Genomic DNA, 19,019 nt, shown 5'->3' with positions numbered 1-19,019 from the left:
ACGGTGTTCATGCAAACATGTCAAAAAAATTTAAAATTTATGCTTGCCCGGTCAACTAAAACAAATCAGTGCTTCTAATTGTGGTAGACCTTTCATGTTGGTTTTGTTTGGAAGCTAAGGGTCCTTAGTTTTCAGAAAAAATAGTTTTATATTTAAATATTGACTTCTACATTTCAAGGTCACATAACTTGACCTTTGACCTTGAATATATCAAAAAAAGTGTATGTTTAATTTTTGAGACATAAAGTATGTTATGCAGTTAAATACAATCTCTCTTTCGTATAAGTTTAATTTTGGGAAGCCTTTTGGAACAGGAGTAAAAACAAATATTAAGTACGGCAGTTGAACCCTTTTTGCACTAACATCATACTTGCCAATTCTCCCTGAATGTCAGGGAGACTCCCTGAAATAGGGGTGATCTCCCTCACTCCCTGAAGAGTCTGGTATTCTCCCTGATGCTGAGCCAGTACAAGACGTGGTTGGCTTCACAATCTGTGGTATGATGACACAGTTCAGAAATTGTGTCCTATGTCCATGTATTGATGCCTATGGAGGTGGCCATTTTCATGGAGACCACGATTTAATCAAAGACTGAAAGGTAAGACAAGATGACTTCAGTAATGGAGTCAGAAATGTAAAAGACACTTCAGTCTCTAGAGATTCATTGGCTGCTTTTCTTTAACGCATAGTTGCCTACCCTCCCGGATTATCCAGGAGACTCACTCATTTCTGGGAGACCTTCCGGGCTCCTGGGAGAGCAGGGCAACCTCCCGGTTCTCGCCCCTGCAATAGATAAGTTGGGGGGCGAGGCTTAATGATGCAAATATTGTGTCATCTTAGACTCGCCCCTTGTTGTAATTGGCCAAAATTGTGACAATTGTTTAGGGAGCGGGGCCAAAATGATGCGATTCGTCAAGCCCTGCTCCCGCACGCCCACCTCCCCCGGAATCTCCCTGAAGCCAACGAGGAAAAGTTGGCAAGTATGACTAACCATGCAACGGACAAGTTCAGATTTGTCTTGTAGCGTTTCTCTGTAATTCTCAGTCTGGCTGCTTCTGCATTGAGAACTAGTGATACAAGGAACTAAGACAGTTGATCTAATACAGTTTATCAGTGAATGGTGGTAGTTTGATCAAGAGTGTGACAAATGGATAAGAAGTACATTAATATCAAATGGGTTGCAGCCCTGAGTCTTAAAAGACACAGCAGCAGTAGAAAACAAATAAGGCAGGTTCTACCATGGATGATTGAAATATTGCCACATGTCAATAGTGATCAAATGATTTGTGATAACTGTAGGAAACCAATTAAAAGGAATTCTTTAACTACCGAGCACATCTGAGGAAAGTGGGAACTCACAGGACCGAATCAGCTTTGCTGTCATTAAATGAAAGTTTAAGCAGTATGTGAGCATCATCTATCAAGAGGAAAAGAATGAAGGAAGAAAATATTGCAAAAGGAAAGGTGTAAAAATTGCAGAAGTTGTAAAAAAAAAAATGACATTCTATATTCCAGCTGAGGAAGCTGTGGCTGATAATAGTCAATGTTGTGATGATATCATACTGCAACAACATAGAGAAACATTTGAAGAGACCATAAAAGGTTGTGAGTTATGTTGACACTTCTTCCAAAAGACTGGAGTATTCGAGAAATAGAACAAAAATTTCCTCAGGCAAGTAACTATATAATAAGAAAAGAAAAGCAATTAGTACGAGAGTCTGGCATTTTGTCATTACCAAATCCTAAATACGCAAAAGTTTGGACCCAGATATTGCCGAGACTGAAGAATTTCTACTGCCAAAGAAAGACTTTGTGACACTAAGAAGTGGTTGTACCAAAGAACACAAACAAGAGAGGCTAATTTTGAATAACCTTTCAGAAGTGTATGAACACTTCAATCACATTCCGATATAAAAGTGGGGTTTTCAAAATTTGCCTCTTGGAGTTCCACTGTGTTCTTGTGGGAGGAAATGGTACACTACCGACATGAGGAAGCATGAAGAGTACCTGGAACTCAAACATTTTATGCCAGGAACACGGAATACCTTAATAATAAAGAGGATTTCAACAGACTCATCCAGTGAAGTGAAGAAAAATTAAAGGCAGCATGGTGGCTTAGTGGTTAGCACTTCTGCCTTACAGCACTGGGGTCATGAGTTCAATTCCCAACCATGGCCTTATCTGTGAGGAGTTTGTATGTTCTCCCCGTGTTTGTGTGGGTTTCCTCCAGGTGCTCCGGTTTCCTCCCACACTCCAAAAACATACTGGTAGGTTAATTGGCTGTTAACAAATTGACCCTAGTCTGTGTGTTAGGGAAGTCAGGCTGTAAGCCTCAATGGGGCAGGGACCCAGGGAATTAGTGGCGCTATATAAATAAATGATGATGATGAAGGTTTTGTGACTGGCATCTATAATGATGCTTGGTGGTTGTGTCATGAATATCAATTTAACATCCCAGGAGGTTTTAATCAGTTTTCTCCATCACCATCATATGTGTACCCTCATCAGCCAGACATCTTGAACACTCCAGGGGGTAAATGCATCAAGCTGAGACTTTTCTGGCGGGTATGAAAAGTGGAGATGTTGCCTATAGCAACCAATCAGATTCTAGCTGTCATTTTGTAGAATGTACTAAATAAATGATAGCTAAAATCTGATTGGTTTTTCAAACACGCCAAAACACTCTCAGCTTGATACATTTACCCCCAAGAGAACAAGTTCTTACTTAGGTTGATCCTCAGACTGCAACTGGACGAACCTACACACTAACTGCTGTGGGCACCCAATACACCAAACACAGAGGAAGCATTGCTGAGGAGGAGGAGGAGGCACTGACTAAGTTTTTCTCAGCATTCTGCAGAGCATTATACATTATTATATGGTACAGAAATCTTGTAATCACAAGTTCAGGAATTTCATTGATTGTGATATGTATAAATTTTCAGATTGTTTTACTTCTGTTCCAAATGCTTCCCAAAATGAAACTTATACCAAAGAGAGATTGTATTTAGCTGCATAACATACTGTATGTACAAAAAAAAAATTAAACATACACGTTTTTAGATATTAAAGGTAAAAATCATGTGACCTTGAAATGTAGAATTCAATATTTAAATATAAAACTATTTTTTATGAAAACGAAGGACCCTTAGCTTCAAAACAAGACCAACATGAAAATTCTATCACAATTAGAAGCAAAGTTATGATTTGTTTTAGTTGACCTGACAAGCATAAATTTTACATTTTGTGACATGTTTGCAACCCTGTTGCATGAACACCGTGTATAACTGAGGGCTAAAATTGTATATATGAAAGTAACTTTGTCATCTACAATCCTACCAGGATAGTCCTGATTTTAGGGCTCTGTCCTGCTAACCCAATGGGATATGTTTGGTCCACTGGTGGGAACATTGGGAGGTAATGGGGCAGTGCACCAGGTGCTACAATGTTTGGAGGAGAAGGGAGATATGTAGTGGGTAGCCTAGTGCTTTACAGCGCTAGGCAAGTCTTTGGGTAGGTGGCCACCTTGTGATAGGGTCATGACCATGCCAGGAACTGAAATGTTGGAAGGTATGTTGAAGACTATGGGGTATATTTAATAAAATGCGGGTTAAAATAAATGGAGATGTTGCCTATAGCAACCAATCAGATTCTAGCTGTCATTTTGTAGAATGCGCTAAGTAAAAGATAGCTAGAATCTGATTGGTTGCTATAGGAAACATCTCCACATTTTCAAACCTACAGTTTAGTAAATACACCCCCCACTTGCCTGTCTGATGGTGTGAGGAAGAGAGTTCCAGAGATTAGGTGCAGCATAAAACGAATTGTAAAGATGTGAGCGAAAAAAGGTTATTGGACAAGAGAGAAGAAAGCCATCAGCAGAGGGGAGGTTGCACTTGGGAAAGTATATAGACATAAGGGAGGATCTGTAAGGTGCCACATTATTTATAGTAATTTGCTTATTAAAACTTTACATTTAGAATTGTAACCTGTGTTTCGTAGGCAGTCAATATAGACAGTAACAGCATAAAGGTGTAGCAGACTAGCTGCAGATTTCATAGATTAGAAGGGAGATAATAAAATAAACGATTAACCCAGAACAAAAAATATAAATATACCTAAAACTACTGTGTACTACACTACAGAACTTTGCTTGTTTAGGTCAGATACGGTGTAATTTGTTAACAGCAGGGTACAAGTTAAAGTTCAACACACATAAAAGAAAGAAGGGAATGAAAAAAAAAAAAAAAATAGAATAGGGGGCATCTAGAACACAAACAGGGACATTTGGGAAATACAATGAAGACAGCGGTGAAGTCTGGTTTACAGCAGAGACATGTATAATTCTAATCAGATCACATTGACAAATGTTTTACAGGGCTTCTCAGGCAAAAAAAGGAATTTGTACATACTTAAAGTAGTGCAATAATATACATTAAATATTTTGACAGATATTATGTAAAAAAAAGCTGTATCAGGCTTGCTTCTTCTGGTTTGTGAAAGTGCAATGATCAGGTCAGACAATGACTGTACCATTAATAATGGTTTCTAGAATGGTGTGAAAGTTTACTAGCTGTCAATGGTTTATTTATATAGTCATGAACGGGACGTACTAAAAGGAATGACAGCTTCAGTCTGCTAAAAGGAACGCCAATAGACTTCTATGATAGCAAATTTAATTTTTATGTATATTTTAGAAAATCTTATACTTCTTAAATATATCTTCCACATACTTATTGCTAAGGTACTTGGTCATGTTTTGCATGTGGAATGACATGGAATGATGGCCGATTACTGTGGAATGACAGCCGTTTTATTAGTCATGTCAATGCAGAAATATCAGTAAAAACTTGTCATTCCACGTTATGAGACTTGTGTGGTGGGGTACAGGTGTGGGGGAGCGCATACGCAAAGGGATTAGTGTGTGTGATTAGGGTATGTGGGAGAAATAGGGGTGTTTTTTTGGGAGAAATGCAAGTTTTTACTGATATTTCTGCATTGACATGGCGTATAAAACAGCTGTCATTTCACATGTAATCGGCCGTCATTCCACTTTATGAGACTTGCATGGTGGGGTACAGGTGTGGGGGGAGCGCATATGCAAAGGGATTAGTGTGTGGGATTAGGGAGAAATAGGGGTGTTTACCATGACAGACGAGCAATTGTTTTGACATTTTTGCATTGACATGACGTATAAGACAGCTGTCATTCCACATGTAAAACACGACCAAGTACCTTAGCAATAAGTGTGTGAAAGATATATTTAAGAAGTATAAGATTTTTTTTAAATATACATAAAAATACAGGTTTCTATCATAGAAGTCTATTGCCATTCCTTTTAGCAGACTGAAGCTGTCATTCCTTTTAGTACGTCCCTCATGAACTACGCAGATAGCTTGTTCTCTGGGTCTGCTGAAGTCTTGTCTCAACCAGACTAACTCTAATCACAGAGCCCAGCACTCAGCACTGTCCTTGGTTCAGCAGCTGTGGCTCCCGAGCTCTTGTGGAACTACAAGTTTCTGCATGCTCTGACTGACGGGGCATGCTGGAACTTATAGTTCTACAGCAGCCAGAGAGCTACAAGATATCGAATTGTGAATGTCATCATCTACATGCTGCTTAACCTGGCATGTAGACACCTAGGACTAGTTCCAGCTGAATTATGTCCTAAACTTACAGGGCAGGAACAAAAACCAGGAAGCACACATACATACATACATACATACATACATGCACACACACATGCACACATACATACATACATACATACATATAAACATATATGATCTCACAACAAGACCTTGGTCATTCCAACTCCCACCACGTAGACTTTCCTCCCTGGTGCCATGTTCGGTCACAGTTGATGGGACACTTATCAGGGACACAAGAACCGCACAACAGCCAGGACACTGACTGTACATAGACCCAAGGGGCCGCCTGTTGGTCACTTAAAGCGGCGATGCCTCACTGATAGCCAGAGATCCGGTAACCAAGACATGTGACACTTTAAGAGGGCGGGGCTTCTGTCAGTACAGCCACCAATCAAAGAGCGCACAAGTGACAGCTGTTCTGACAGAGGATGGTTTGAGGTGTCAGTCACACGGATCGGCACCGCCCCCTCCAGACCCGGTAGTGATTAAGCCAGCAGGGGGCGCATTGTTGTTGTCAGCTAATGCACTATGGGAAGTTTAGTACGGCCGCTTGCTGGGGCTCGGAGGGCTCTACAGTGGGGGCTAGTGAGGGGGCTCAGCTCAGCATCTGGGCACAAAGAGGTTCATGTTACCCACCTAGAAGGGCACAATGAGGGTGAGTGCGACCCCTAACACGTGATCTGTGTGTAATGCCCAAACCTCTGGATGACTTTGTAACTGATGACTTTTCCTATTATAACCGTGTGGTATGCTATATATAAATAATTATTTGCAGTTTATACACCTATGCTGCTTACATTATGTTGCCTTCATATAACCTTCCTTACTGTACTACTTACTACCCTTCCTCTAGTGACTTTCACTCCTCCAAACATGCATATCTGCAATTGCTCAATGTTCCTCTTCACTCAGACGGCCCTTTATACTCATCCTGTCTGCTTTTCTGATCTTTTATGTAGATATGGTGAAATGTTACTCGTATGGCATCACTTAGCACTGCACACAAATTGTAATTACTGTAGTGGCCATTGGCCATAGTAGTGCCTGACCCTGAGAGCTTACATCCTAATTGAAGGATAAATCCTCTAGTATGAACGTCTAAAACCAATTCCTGGATAATCCATAATCTTACTGGGTGACCAGCAAGACCTCTCCAGTACTCACATCTACACCAAATAAATACGTATATCATATAGTTGGGCAAAAAAGCACCACAAAGACGATCCAAAATCCTACTTGCTATCAATTTTTTTTAAACAAAAAAAACCGTGCCCCTAATTATTTTGACACTGGCTAGTTAATTAAGTTCAAACACATTACCGCCTTGACTGCCCTAACCATATTCTCAGTGGCAGGGACGCTGGATTCCATCTTTTCATCATCATCATCATCATTTATTTATATAGCGCCACTGATTCTGCAGCGCTGTACAGAGAACTCATTCACATCAGTCCCTGCCCCATTGGGGCTTACAGTCTAAATTCCCTAACATACACATACACACACACAAACAGACAGAGAGAGACAGACAGACTAGGGTCAATTTTGATAGCAGCCAATTAACCTACTAGTATGTTTTTGGAGTGTGGGAGGAAACCGGAGCACCCGGAGGAAACCCATGCAAACACGGGGAGAACATACAAACTCCACACAGATAAGGCCATCTTTTAGTTTGACCATATGAGTGCTGAGACAATCCAGGAGCTTATTTGTGTACCACCCCTCAGAGATGTCTACACATAACAGCCGGTTGTTATCTCCTATAAATGACAGGGAGTAAAATGGGCCAATTAAACTCTTTTGTACTCCATATTATGATTGGGTTGATTCAAATGTCAATTATCAATGCAAATGTTATTGCTTCTACATATTGCAATCTACCTATCTCTACATGTTTACCTTCTGCTAATGGACTTTACTCATCTTCTGCTTTGTATTATCTTGAAAGTTGTCCCCAGTGTGGATATTGGTCCCTGACAAAGGTGACTCTGGTTGCTACACATAGTATCACTGACACTATATATTTGTGATACTTTACTTTTTTTGAAGTAGGATAAGGCTTTAATCATATATATTAACTAGTATCACAATACACTACCATATATAAGCCTGTTTTGCAGTAGAAAATACAAAGCAGTGTATTCATATATACCAATAATGTATGTTAATGAGCAGTTGATTCATGATATCCATGCTTATTGACTTCCTGAGATCTGGGCGCAACTTGTCTTTTATCGAGGTCATTTGAAAATTAACATTTTCTTAACAGTATCCCTCTGTTTTCTTCCCAGCTGTATCCTCTTTCCAGACACATTGTGTGCGGGGGAGTAGGTGGTGGCTAATATTCTAGAAAGCAAAACCGTTTTTATGTTAGAGTCTGTTTTCTTGGATTCATTACCAATTTCAAATAATACAATAAAGAACATGTTGCAGAATAACATAAAAAGAAGAGGCATGGGGGCTATATTTACTAAACTGCAGGATTGAAAAAGTGGAGATGTTGCCTATAGCAACCAATCAGATTCTAGCTGTCATTTTGTAGAATGCGCTAAATAAATTAAAGCTAGAATCTGATTGGTTGCTGTAGGCAACATCTCCACTTTTTCAAACCAGCAGTTTAGTAAATATACCCCAAAATGGTTTGTATTGAGGCACATTATTCTGTGCACAATCCATTGTCTATAGAGAACCACAGATAGATAGTAGATCTCAAAGTGCCAAGCCACAATAGGCTGGATAAACACACATTTCCGGTGTATTGGTGTAAATGATCCTTGCGGTAAGTGGGAAACTCCTCTAGTTGTGCCACAAGATCACACAGAAAGAACAATAATCTCGCTCTATAAAATGAAATCTCGGTGCTGCAACGCTCCACAAAACCAGAGTATCAAAAAAATATTGCAATGGAACCTAAGTCACCAAAAACTTATTGCACTGTGGACAATTGAAATAGATATACATTTATTAAAACCAATATAAACTTAAAAGATGTGATATCACTGCTCAACATGCAATATATTCACAATACAGATTAAAAACTATATATATATATATATATATATATATATATATATATATATATATGAGAGAGAGAGAGAAACCACAAGAATATATAGGTGCACTTATGTTACATTGTTATTTAAACTTGTTACAGTTCCTTCAAAAAATTAGACGGTGTATTAAAATGTCTTGTATAAACAGTTCATGCAAAAATGGTCTCAGTCAATAGAACGTGAGATAGCGCAGTAGAAAATATATATAATAATCCTGGACTAGCAAGGCTGTACAATGTTGGGGCAGGCAATAGCCGATTATGGAGGGATGACAATCCCCAAGATATAGCGTTGAAAGCACTCTCTTACCAGATTCCTGGAATAAACAGTGGATCATCCGATCTGTGCCTTCTCAATTACTCTGTGAGTACTTGCTAGTCAGCGTTGCAAAAAGCTCCACAAAACCAGGCAACTGATGCTCCTACTCCACGATGTCTGGATGAACTCTTTAATGTGAATAAACTTAGACTGAATTTCCATATTTATATAAATCGATATATTGGTATATTGTCCCCTGAGTCTTCCTTTTGATTTTTATTATATATATTTCACAGCAAGACGTGGCAGAACATGCTGGGATTTGTAGTTCAGCACAGTAGTGCATAGAACACGTTTCATGCTCTTTTCCTTATATTTCAGGTATTGCAGAGATCGGTATGCGCAGACCTCATGCTCGTAACTCATTGGGAAAACTGTTTGTTAAGGAGGTAATGCCACAAAGACATCTACTGATCTCTTTATTACTGTATTGAGTTTTTACATAAGAACAAACAATGTATCATAAATTAGACCTAAAACTTTAATGACTATAAAGTACAACTTGTTGACAAAAAATTACCGCTAAAGCAGTGGGGCTGAAATGTCCTTTTTAGCTCAGACCCTCAATGCGAGTGTGCTGTTATTTTGTTAGCCCAGAGAGACATAGTTTAGAATAGAACATGTTGCGTACCTGACCATCTTTGGACCCCAATTACAGATTCTGGGTCCACACCTGGGGCCCTAACGTGTGTAGTCGATACAGAATGCATGTACCTCCACCTACCTGATGTGGGAACTGTCAGAATACATTGAAGACCGTGGTACTTCCACCCACTTAACAGTGGATATTATATATATTTACTTGCACTAAGTTATACAGGCAGAAACTATTTTCATTAAATGTTCAGGGTTAGTCATTTTTACAAGTGATTGACATGTATTCTTATCACAAACTCGGTTGTAGTTGTTTCATTCTGTAGACAATCTTCGCCATGACACCAGCGTCCGCGTGGTGGTCATCAGGAGCGTCGTTCCTGGAGTATTCTGTGCAGGTAAGTAGTATGTCTGTACACTCGCCGTACTACCGTTAACCAGCTGCAGGATTCTGGAAGCAGACAATTTATGTTACGTGCTTGAGCACAAAACCGCTTGGCCCACCTCCGCTTAATGACTTGTGAATGTATGAGATCTTTGCCGTGAGTAGATTAATCACAGCCTTTGCTTATGTTTATTGCTGCAGTGGAGATAACCATGTGAGTATCACCTCTTCAGACACGTGACCTCATTGTGTGAATATCTCTGTTATGGAAGTGTAAAGCCCTCCGCCTGCTGATTTGCTTTGTAATCTGTACATAGGCAGCATGTGACTCTCTAGCTGTTGTTTAGCTACATCTCTCAGCCTCAGATGTTCGTCATGCTGGGAATTGTTCTAAATGGCTGCAGAGCCCAGGATTGCTCACATCTGGTGATGGATTGACCTTGAACATAAAGGGCCTCATTTAGAGTCAAGAGTAAATCTACCTAAAAGGTGCAATTTTGCCATGCTGCACTGCATAGGGGGGGAAACTTAAAATGTGCTCGAGTTGGGACGGGTGCGCGTCCTAGTTCAACTCTAAATCTCAGTGTTAAAATCAAGTGCCCAGTATTTGTGTGGTACACGCAAAAGCAGAACGTATTTTCTTTGCATCCAAATAATTACATTTGCCCTTGACTAGCAATACGGTTTGTCCATGTGCAGATTTTGCACCCTTTAGCTGGATTTGCTCCCGACTAGAAACGAGGTCCAAAGTGCTTACTCTGTCCCTCTGGTCACCCTTAGGCGCAGATCTCAAGGAACGAGCAAAGATGGACAATTCGGAGGCATCTCTCTTTGTTCAGGATCTGAGAAAGTTAATGAGTGAAATTGGTGAGTCAGGCCGGGTTCTAGAGAATGGCACAGTGGCTTCACTTGTCAGAGTTCTCTGTTATTGATGTTTTCTTTTATGTTTCAGGGGGGGGGGGGGAAGGAGCTCAGGCTGCCCTTTGACTTATAATGAACAGCTTTGGGGCAGAAATATATATATCAATGATTTACTTAGCATCCATCAGACAGCCAGGAAATGCAGACTATATATTAATTGATATCTCTATTTCATTAGCAATATGGTTAAATAATGTGTAAGATATATTTGCGATATATACAAGCGATAAATTGTTTACTGACGCAATTCTTCAGTTATAACTATGCCCACTTCCTCAAAGATTTAAAGCACCCTGGTGCGGCATAGGCAACAGGATAACCGTCCATAACTAGACAAGAACCAGCCCGTTGACGCTTGGGCCGAGTTTCCAGGATCACTTTGGTTTATACCAGGGCCTGTTTGTGTGGACAGAAGACGGCCGCGCATAGACAGCTTTCATCTTTCCAACAAGCCCAACAATGAAGCTATCAATATTTATTGGATTATTAACAGTAATCTCGTTCATTTTTGGGGCTGCATACTCTGTGATTCTGGGCTACTTGCCCCGTTTTGGCAGTTATATCACAGTGCACACCCAGCTTTAGTCTGCTTGTTTTCTATACGTCATTTAATATATTAATGTAGATTGTTTTGGTCCCCTTTCTTCCCAGCGGCCCTACCAATGCCCACAATCGCAGCAGTGGACGGATATGCCCTGGGGGGTGGTCTGGAACTAGCCCTGGCGTGTGATCTCCGTGTTGCAGGTATGTAACTTTCAGACCTGATATTTTTATCAGCTCAGATATAATTCATTAATGGACCCATACGAAATGACTTGTATATTGCAGCGTCTTCAGCTAAGCTGGGGCTGATCGAAACTACAAGAGGATTACTTCCAGGAGCAGGTAAGGAGATAGATCTGCTGTATAGTCTACAGCCAGACTTGCACACCTTGAATATATACTGTATTAAGCGGTTTGTGTCCTTGCCCCGACCTTCTTCCGCTGCAGGAGGCTCTCAGCGACTTCCACGCCTGGTAGGAATTGGTTTAGCTAAAGAACTTATCTTCACGGGACGGCAGTTGGATGGAACACAGGCGTACAGAATCGGGCTCGTCAATGACTCTGTTCCACAAAATGAGGCTGGGGACTCTGCTTATCATAGAGCATTGGAACTGGCTCACGAAATCCTGCCACAGGTACACCGCTCATTGAGATGTGGAGTTAGATGTTGATATTTAACCTACTGTTATCAACAAGGCTGTTCTACACTACAAACACAAAGTCTGAGTTTACTATCTCTGATGCCTGTTGTTTCCATGCCTGGGTTCCCCTACCCTTTAGTAGTTCCAAACTGATCTTGTTTGTACTACTCTGGCTGACCTGTCAAAAAGGCAGCAATCTTCTCAATGTACTCCTCTGGGGCATTAACAGCACTGTTTACATTAGGTTGACAGGACTAGTATACTCTTTACTTTCTTTAATGGAATCTTGTGAACTGTTCTTGTGAAGTAGTGAATGCATCTGAGCCCGAACGTACCACAGGTACAAGAAAACGGCCGTGTGTACGATTTTGTAACACGTTACAATCTGTTTGGCCAAATTTTACAAGTCTTGTTATTTGGCGGTCACAAGGGGTAACTAGATTTTGATTGAGGAGTAGGGTAGGGCTCTCTGTGGTCATTTCGGGATAACTGCATTTATTATCAGGTTTGACAACTATTTCCCTGTTTTCTCCTTCAGGCTCCAATTGCTGTGAGAATGGCCAAGTTGGCAATGAACAAAGGAATGGAGGTAAACCATTGTATTAGGGATGTTTGTATTTTTTATGTCTATGTATTATTTGTCTTCACTATACTTCCTTAAGGAGGCTGGTTTCCTAATTTTTGCAGTCCCTATTCAGATCGTAATGTATGTCAATAACATACTACACTTCAGTTTGAGTGGACCTGTTCTCCTCACAAAAACTTGTAGTAGTGTCTTCGCCCTGTCTACTTAATAAAGAGTAAAGGAAAAAAAAATAAACTGTCACTGCCTTGTCCTTTTTCTCACCAAGATGAAAGAGTTGTATTTCTTTTTAACTATTAGGATGCTTGCTCAATCTGTCTCCTTCCTCTGAAATGTATACTCCAGCAAAGAAGAGAGAGAAGATAGAACAAGCAGGATGTATGACCACAGCTTCATACCGAGCTGCATTACACACATATATCTCTATATACAGTGAAGCTTCTATGCTAGTGAAGAGAATTGAAGTCCGGTAGCTACAGGACTCTGTTCACAGATGCATTTTTTCCTGCATTGATCAGGATTCCATACAATTGAATGAAGCCCCGCTGAACATGAGGAGTGCATCAGTCTTTTTGATGCACTTTTCATGATGTGATTAGGAAACCATTCACCTAAGTTGAACCCCGCACAAAACATGGAATTGTTGTCTGTGTATTTGCAGTTCGAAAGTGTGGGGACCTGATATCACTGTCCTGAAAACTATTACAAAAGTCACTTTTACTCTATATAAGTAGTTTGTGCTGTAGTAATAAAGACGAAATTTACTAATGGTGTCAGCTGTGTCCTTCACAGGTGGATATTACATCTGGAATGGCCATTGAGGGAATCTGCTATGGGCAGGTGAGTTTAACAGCAGCTATTTAAAGAGCAAGTAAATCCACTTTTCAACATGTGTTTATACTTGTATTGCCTACAAGTGATGTCACTGGTTCCTGCTACATTGTCATGAATATTGATCCAGTATGCAAAAACAAATCTGCTTAGGTTTGTGTTAATAAAGACAGCTAGTTTTATTGTCTTGTCATCTCCTAGAAATGCACTCTCCAGCCTGCAGATTGGTGGATGCATGCATTGAGGCATTACCAGTGATTTCACATCAACTGACATCATTTGAGTTTAAAGTTAACATAAACTGGTGTTGTGTAGTCATTGTTACAAAGTTAAACAATAATTATTCATCCTTGTGTTTGGTGTGGAATTACTGTATGTATGTATACTGTTTCTGTATGATAGTAAACCAGTATGCTAGTGATAACTATTGCTCCATTAACTTAAGACTCTAAGCACTGTCAGCTATCTAGGGATAATATAGTACATTGACATGTGACAAGACATTGCATATATAGGAATAAACGCTACAGCTTTAGCATTTGGGTACGGGATCTTTGAAATTCTATTTGTAGATGGTTGGTAACAACTGTCCACGTACTTAATTTTTCCTAGTCTGCCTATAGAGATCAGTCTATAGCTTTTCCATAATGCCTAATTAAATCTCTAATATAATTGTATTTTGATTGTATAAAAGAATATTTATATCACACCAGCTGGGGCCATCTAGCAGTCCGCTGTTATTTCTGCAAGTATTTCTTGATTAAATTTGTCTTTGTCAGAAGCTACAGTCTCCGACATGCACCCTGTTTTATTTAGTGATGTTTCTGAGTGAGGAGCTGCCCTTGATTTGTGTAACCATGGAGAGGGGACTGATATTATTGCTGAATTGTGCTGTCATTACTTTATTTTCCTCTCCTTATATAACAATTACTTATAGGGGGAGATTCAGTCACCGCGCTGTCCGGCTGCACACATTGACAGCCATTACTGTAGGAATCTCCACTCATTTTACTGCGCACCTCTACTGGGTGTGAGGGAAAAATGAGTGGAGATTCCTCCCATAACTTCAGCGCAATGTGTCTCCAGAACATCCACGGAGACACATTGCACTGAATTGAATCTCCTACGTAGTGTTTATTTCATTCAACTAACTTTATCCACTGTTTTGATCTCTATTTACCTGTTTCCCAATGGCTTATCTAACCTATATATCCTGTAGGTCATTCCCACCAAAGATCGTTTAGAAGGAATGGCAGCATTCCAGGAGAAGCGTCCACCTCGATACACAGGAGAGTAACAATGCCAAATAAAAAGTGTCTTTTTTTTTCCTAATCCCGTTTTTGTATGGAATTTATTCCCATCATTGTCAGGGGTGGGTTGATACGCCAAAGAGTAGATTGATCAAACATTCTATAAAAGAAGTGGCGGTGTTGCCCATAGCAACCAGTCAGATTCTAGAATGTACTAGATAAATGATAGCTTGAACCTGATTGTTGCAATGGGCAACACCTCCCCTTTTCCTATGTAGAAAGTTGGATAAATCTACCTCCACCTATTTGTAAGTAACAAAATACCATAAAGGCTGCAGCATGTGGTGGAACTTGTGTTTTCATCCCCAAGCTAAATATGGCAAGAATGCAAACCCATTTTACGGCACAGTGTACCCAACTTTACAGATATTAAATCCAGCACTACACATTGTACCTAAAGTGACAACACACAATATACCAGCACAGCACTTCTTCTGATGACCAGTATATAATACAGAGCTAATTTTTTGGGTGGCCAGTTGATTATATACTTTACCTCCCCATTCTTCTATTTAAAAAAAATCACTCTGCAGCTGAGTTTGGGTGGTGGTATCAACTAGCACAGGAATAGGTTGTGTTACATGGAACTATGGCAGTCAATTTGAGTTCAGTACAGGTATCGGAGCTACTGGCTAAAAACAAATCAGGCTCATAGCACCTTGGGGAGCCAGTGTGAGCACTTAGGCCATGATAAGCAGGTCCTGATACCAAGGAACCCAAGGTTGGCAAAATACAGATATCAGTATACATAAGTGGTTTCATGTGAAGTTTTGTGTTTTATCAAGTCATACACAACACATATTTAAATTGGGAGATGTCATACCCGCTATGTCTTTTAAAAAGTATATTCAACATGCACCATATAATTGTGTAAGGCTTGAAAAGGGGTTTGCCAATCCCCATAAGAGTATTTTTTTTGGGGGACACTGATAATGGGGCAGAGTAGGTGGACTTGGGCCAAGGGCATTTTAAATCTTAAACTGTTGAGTGGATAGCTCATCCCTAACTATGCACCTACCATCTGGAGCCATCCTCAATTTATAACAAAACCAAAAAGAAAGGGCCCAACTAGACATAGCCAGAAAATACCCAGAGCATAAACAACAGCAACCAAACAGCCAAAGCAAGGATAGGGAGCCCAGGGCCGCCAGTGGACTCAGAGAAATGGATTTTACGGTGAGTAAAGAATCCTCCTTTTCTCTTTCCTGCCATTGGGGGACACTGCAACAATTGGGACATTCCAAAGCTGCTCCTAAGGGTGGGATTGCTCTGAAACAGCTGTGTGTAAGGCTTTGTGCCCAAAGCTAGCATCCTGGGACCTGGGATGCAAAGCCCTGCAATTTGGAAGAGGTGTGGACAGAGGGCCATGTAGCGGCCCGGCACAACTGTTCTGCCAATGCACTGTGATGTGCCACCCAGGAAGCACCAACTGCACAGGTCGAAAGAGCCTTAAAGCCAACCTCACTGGTCTAGCTGCCTCATTGTAAGCCAGTGGATCCCAAACTTTCTCAGCTCAAGGCACCCTTAGGCTCACCATAAATTTCCCAAGGCACCCCTAAGCAAAAATAATTACCGGGTAGTCCCGTTTTTTAAGTAGTTGGATCAAAATGACGTAAGATGTATTTAGACCCCTTCACCATCACATTGTGCCCCTTCCTCATATCACTACGCCCCTTCACCATATCACTCTGTATCCCCCTCTTCGCCATCTCACACCCTGTGTCCCCCGTCCCGTCCCCCCCCTTCAGCGGCTCTCTGTCCTCCTTCTTCAGCGTCTCTCTCTGCCCCCCCCCCACCTTCAGCACCTCTCTCTGTCCCTCCTTCACTCTCCGTTCCTTTACTTACCTTCTTTCTTCATGTTCCGCTGTCTTCTGTCCTGATGTCCTCTCTGTCGCTCCTCACTGACACTGTCAGACGTGATGACGTCACGCCCAGCAGTCAGTGAGGAGGATCCGGCGCTGAATGGGTACGATTTTTTATTTCTTTCTTCATCTTTTTTTTTGGAGGGCGATTGCGACACCCCTGTGACCCACTTTGAGAACCGCTGGTGTAAGCCAAACAAATAGTGAATGTTATCTAAAGAGCAATAGCTTTCTTAGAGGCCGGCCAACCGTGCTTGTGCGCTTCATACAGAATGAAAAGGTTAGTAGTCATAAGAACTGAAGCCGTGTGGCCCACATAGCATCTGAGGGCCCGGACCACATCCAGAAGTTACAAAGACGCATTTAAAGTCTGCAACAGAACAAAATTTTGGAACGACAATCTCCTGGTTCAAGTGAAGACAGGAGACCACCTTTGGCAAAAAAAAAAAGAGGGCTTCCAAGCAAAGCACTATTCTGTCAGGTCCGAGTCATTACCAGAGTGAATTCAGCTATGGATGTTACCAGTGACTTGGCCCAGGCCGGTTCTTCCATGGCCGGGTCTGTAGTCACAGGACAACGCTGATCGTGGAACTGTCTCACATGCTGTGTGCATGGCATCTATGTCAGACTGTCCACAAGATAATTTAGAATTATATTTGGCACAAATATAGTGTTGCACAGACTTTCCAGCTGATCCTTTAGTCTAGAAAGTCCCTTTCTCAGCTATAGTTGTGAAATTACACACAGAAAAACACACCAGAAAAAGAAATAGCCACGAAATTACCCCACCAATTAAATTAAGAGGTGTAAATATTTCAGAAAACTGATGCTTTATGTAATACATTCAATCTAGTTACTATATAGAGTCACACACTAACTTAAAATAGGACAGTGTGAAACAGCAAACAATTAAAGCGTTACAGAGCAAGTGATTTCAGATGAGGGAGCACAGCAGGAGAGCAACGACCAAGTGCAGTGGGAAATGGTGTCTCCACTGAGGAAGCCTGTCAAACAGGAGGTGAAAACACGCCCCTCACAGGGCATAGAACTCGCCCAAGCTCTCCTGTCAGTGATTCCGGGAAGTACCATGTGTAGCTCATGGCACGCACTGGTTACTCAGTTTGTCGCAATATCTGCCCAAGCTGTTCTCGTCGTGGCCGTCGTCCCCTGGCCAAGTCGTCCCCCTCAGATGAAGAGCTGCTCGTTGCTAAGGGGGAGGCACAGTCAGTGACATGTGCGCTCCTTTACCTCCAGTGCTGCGGCTCTCTCTGTCCGTTCGCACTGTGTCCGTTAACCCTTCATGTTAGTGTAGATGAGAGGGTTGCAGCGCTGGCTGAGGTGAGGGAAGCCCTTGCAGGACCCTGGTCTTGCACTGCTTGGCAGGAGTCCTTGAGAAGTACCTAATAAATAAAAAATAAATGTAATAATGAAATAAAATAACACAGGGCGACAGCCCCACTCCAAAGTGCACTTAACTAAAATGGAGGATGGCTTCAGATGGGAGGGCATAGTAGGGGAAAAGCTATCCACTCAACAGTTTAAGATTTAAAGTGCCCACCTACAATACCCCATTTCACAGTGTCCCCCAATGGCATTAAAGAGAAAAAGTTTTTTATCCACCTTTAAGCGTGAGCCAGTAATTTCTACATATCCCCAACTTCATTACATTGACTCATGGGGAAAGGTGCCCATAACCAATGCCCTGCGAAATACACATAAATAATACATTTCATATTTACATATTTTATGTGTTGAAAAAGAAACTAAAAATAGTTGACCAAACGCATAGGTGTGAAAGGACCTGACCAGCTGCACGGCTTTGTATAGCAGGGAATCATTTTACTCATTTAGTACTTGAATAGGTATTAAGAAAAGGCAAATCTGCTGCTAGTTGAACAGCATAACATAGACAAGATCCTGTAAGTAACCGGTGCCTACTGAGCCATAAGCTGGATCACTAGGTAAAACTCCACAGCCGCCAGAGCAAGAGTACATACATACAGCCTATGAGTGAAATAGTTATTGGATATTATGCTTATTTAGGATTGCAGGTGTTTACCTCACCGGTGAGAACATTTTGGAATTCATCAGTTTTTATGTCAGAATGTGACAAAAGTCAAGATCAGACATTGTTTTTGCTGACAATATTCTTATAAGTGGGGCAGCACGGTGGCTAAGTGGTTAGCACTTCTGCCTCACAGCGCTGGGGTCATGAGTTCAATTCCCGACCATGACCTTATCTGTGTGGAGTTTGTATGTTCTCCCCGTGTTTGCGGTTGTGCTCCGGTTTCCTCCCACACTCCAAAAACATACTAGTAGGTTAATTG

General features: G+C 41.1%; 2 protein-coding genes across 2 annotated transcripts in view; one reads left to right on the top strand and one right to left on the bottom strand.

Moving 5' to 3' along the window:
• The window catches only part of SCP2 (sterol carrier protein 2), a 35,066-nt gene extending 29,108 nt beyond the window's left edge, over positions 1-5,958 (bottom strand). The window contains exon 1 of the mRNA XM_075182124.1: positions 5,801-5,958. Coding sequence (XP_075038225.1) covers positions 5,801-5,848 — 48 coding nt within the window. The 5' untranslated portion in view covers positions 5,849-5,958. The remainder of the gene's footprint in view (positions 1-5,800) is intronic.
• Positions 5,959-6,129: 171 nt separating this feature from the next.
• On the top strand, positions 6,130-14,852 carry ECHDC2 (enoyl-CoA hydratase domain containing 2). The gene is made up of 10 exons (XM_075182104.1): positions 6,130-6,306; positions 9,344-9,411; positions 9,927-10,014; positions 10,782-10,868; positions 11,574-11,666; positions 11,751-11,807; positions 11,913-12,100; positions 12,645-12,695; positions 13,482-13,529; positions 14,740-14,852. The coding sequence occupies exons 1-10, from the start codon at positions 6,180-6,182 to the stop codon at positions 14,815-14,817; spliced, it is 885 nt and encodes a 294-aa protein (XP_075038205.1). The 5' UTR covers positions 6,130-6,179; the 3' UTR covers positions 14,818-14,852.
• The last annotated feature ends 4,167 nt before the right edge of the window (positions 14,853-19,019 follow it).

Source organism: Mixophyes fleayi, chromosome 8 (genome assembly GCF_038048845.1).
Source record: "Mixophyes fleayi isolate aMixFle1 chromosome 8, aMixFle1.hap1, whole genome shotgun sequence".
NCBI classification, from domain to species: domain Eukaryota; kingdom Metazoa; phylum Chordata; class Amphibia; order Anura; family Limnodynastidae; genus Mixophyes; species Mixophyes fleayi.
This window is presented reverse-complemented; position numbering and strand designations above follow the sequence as displayed.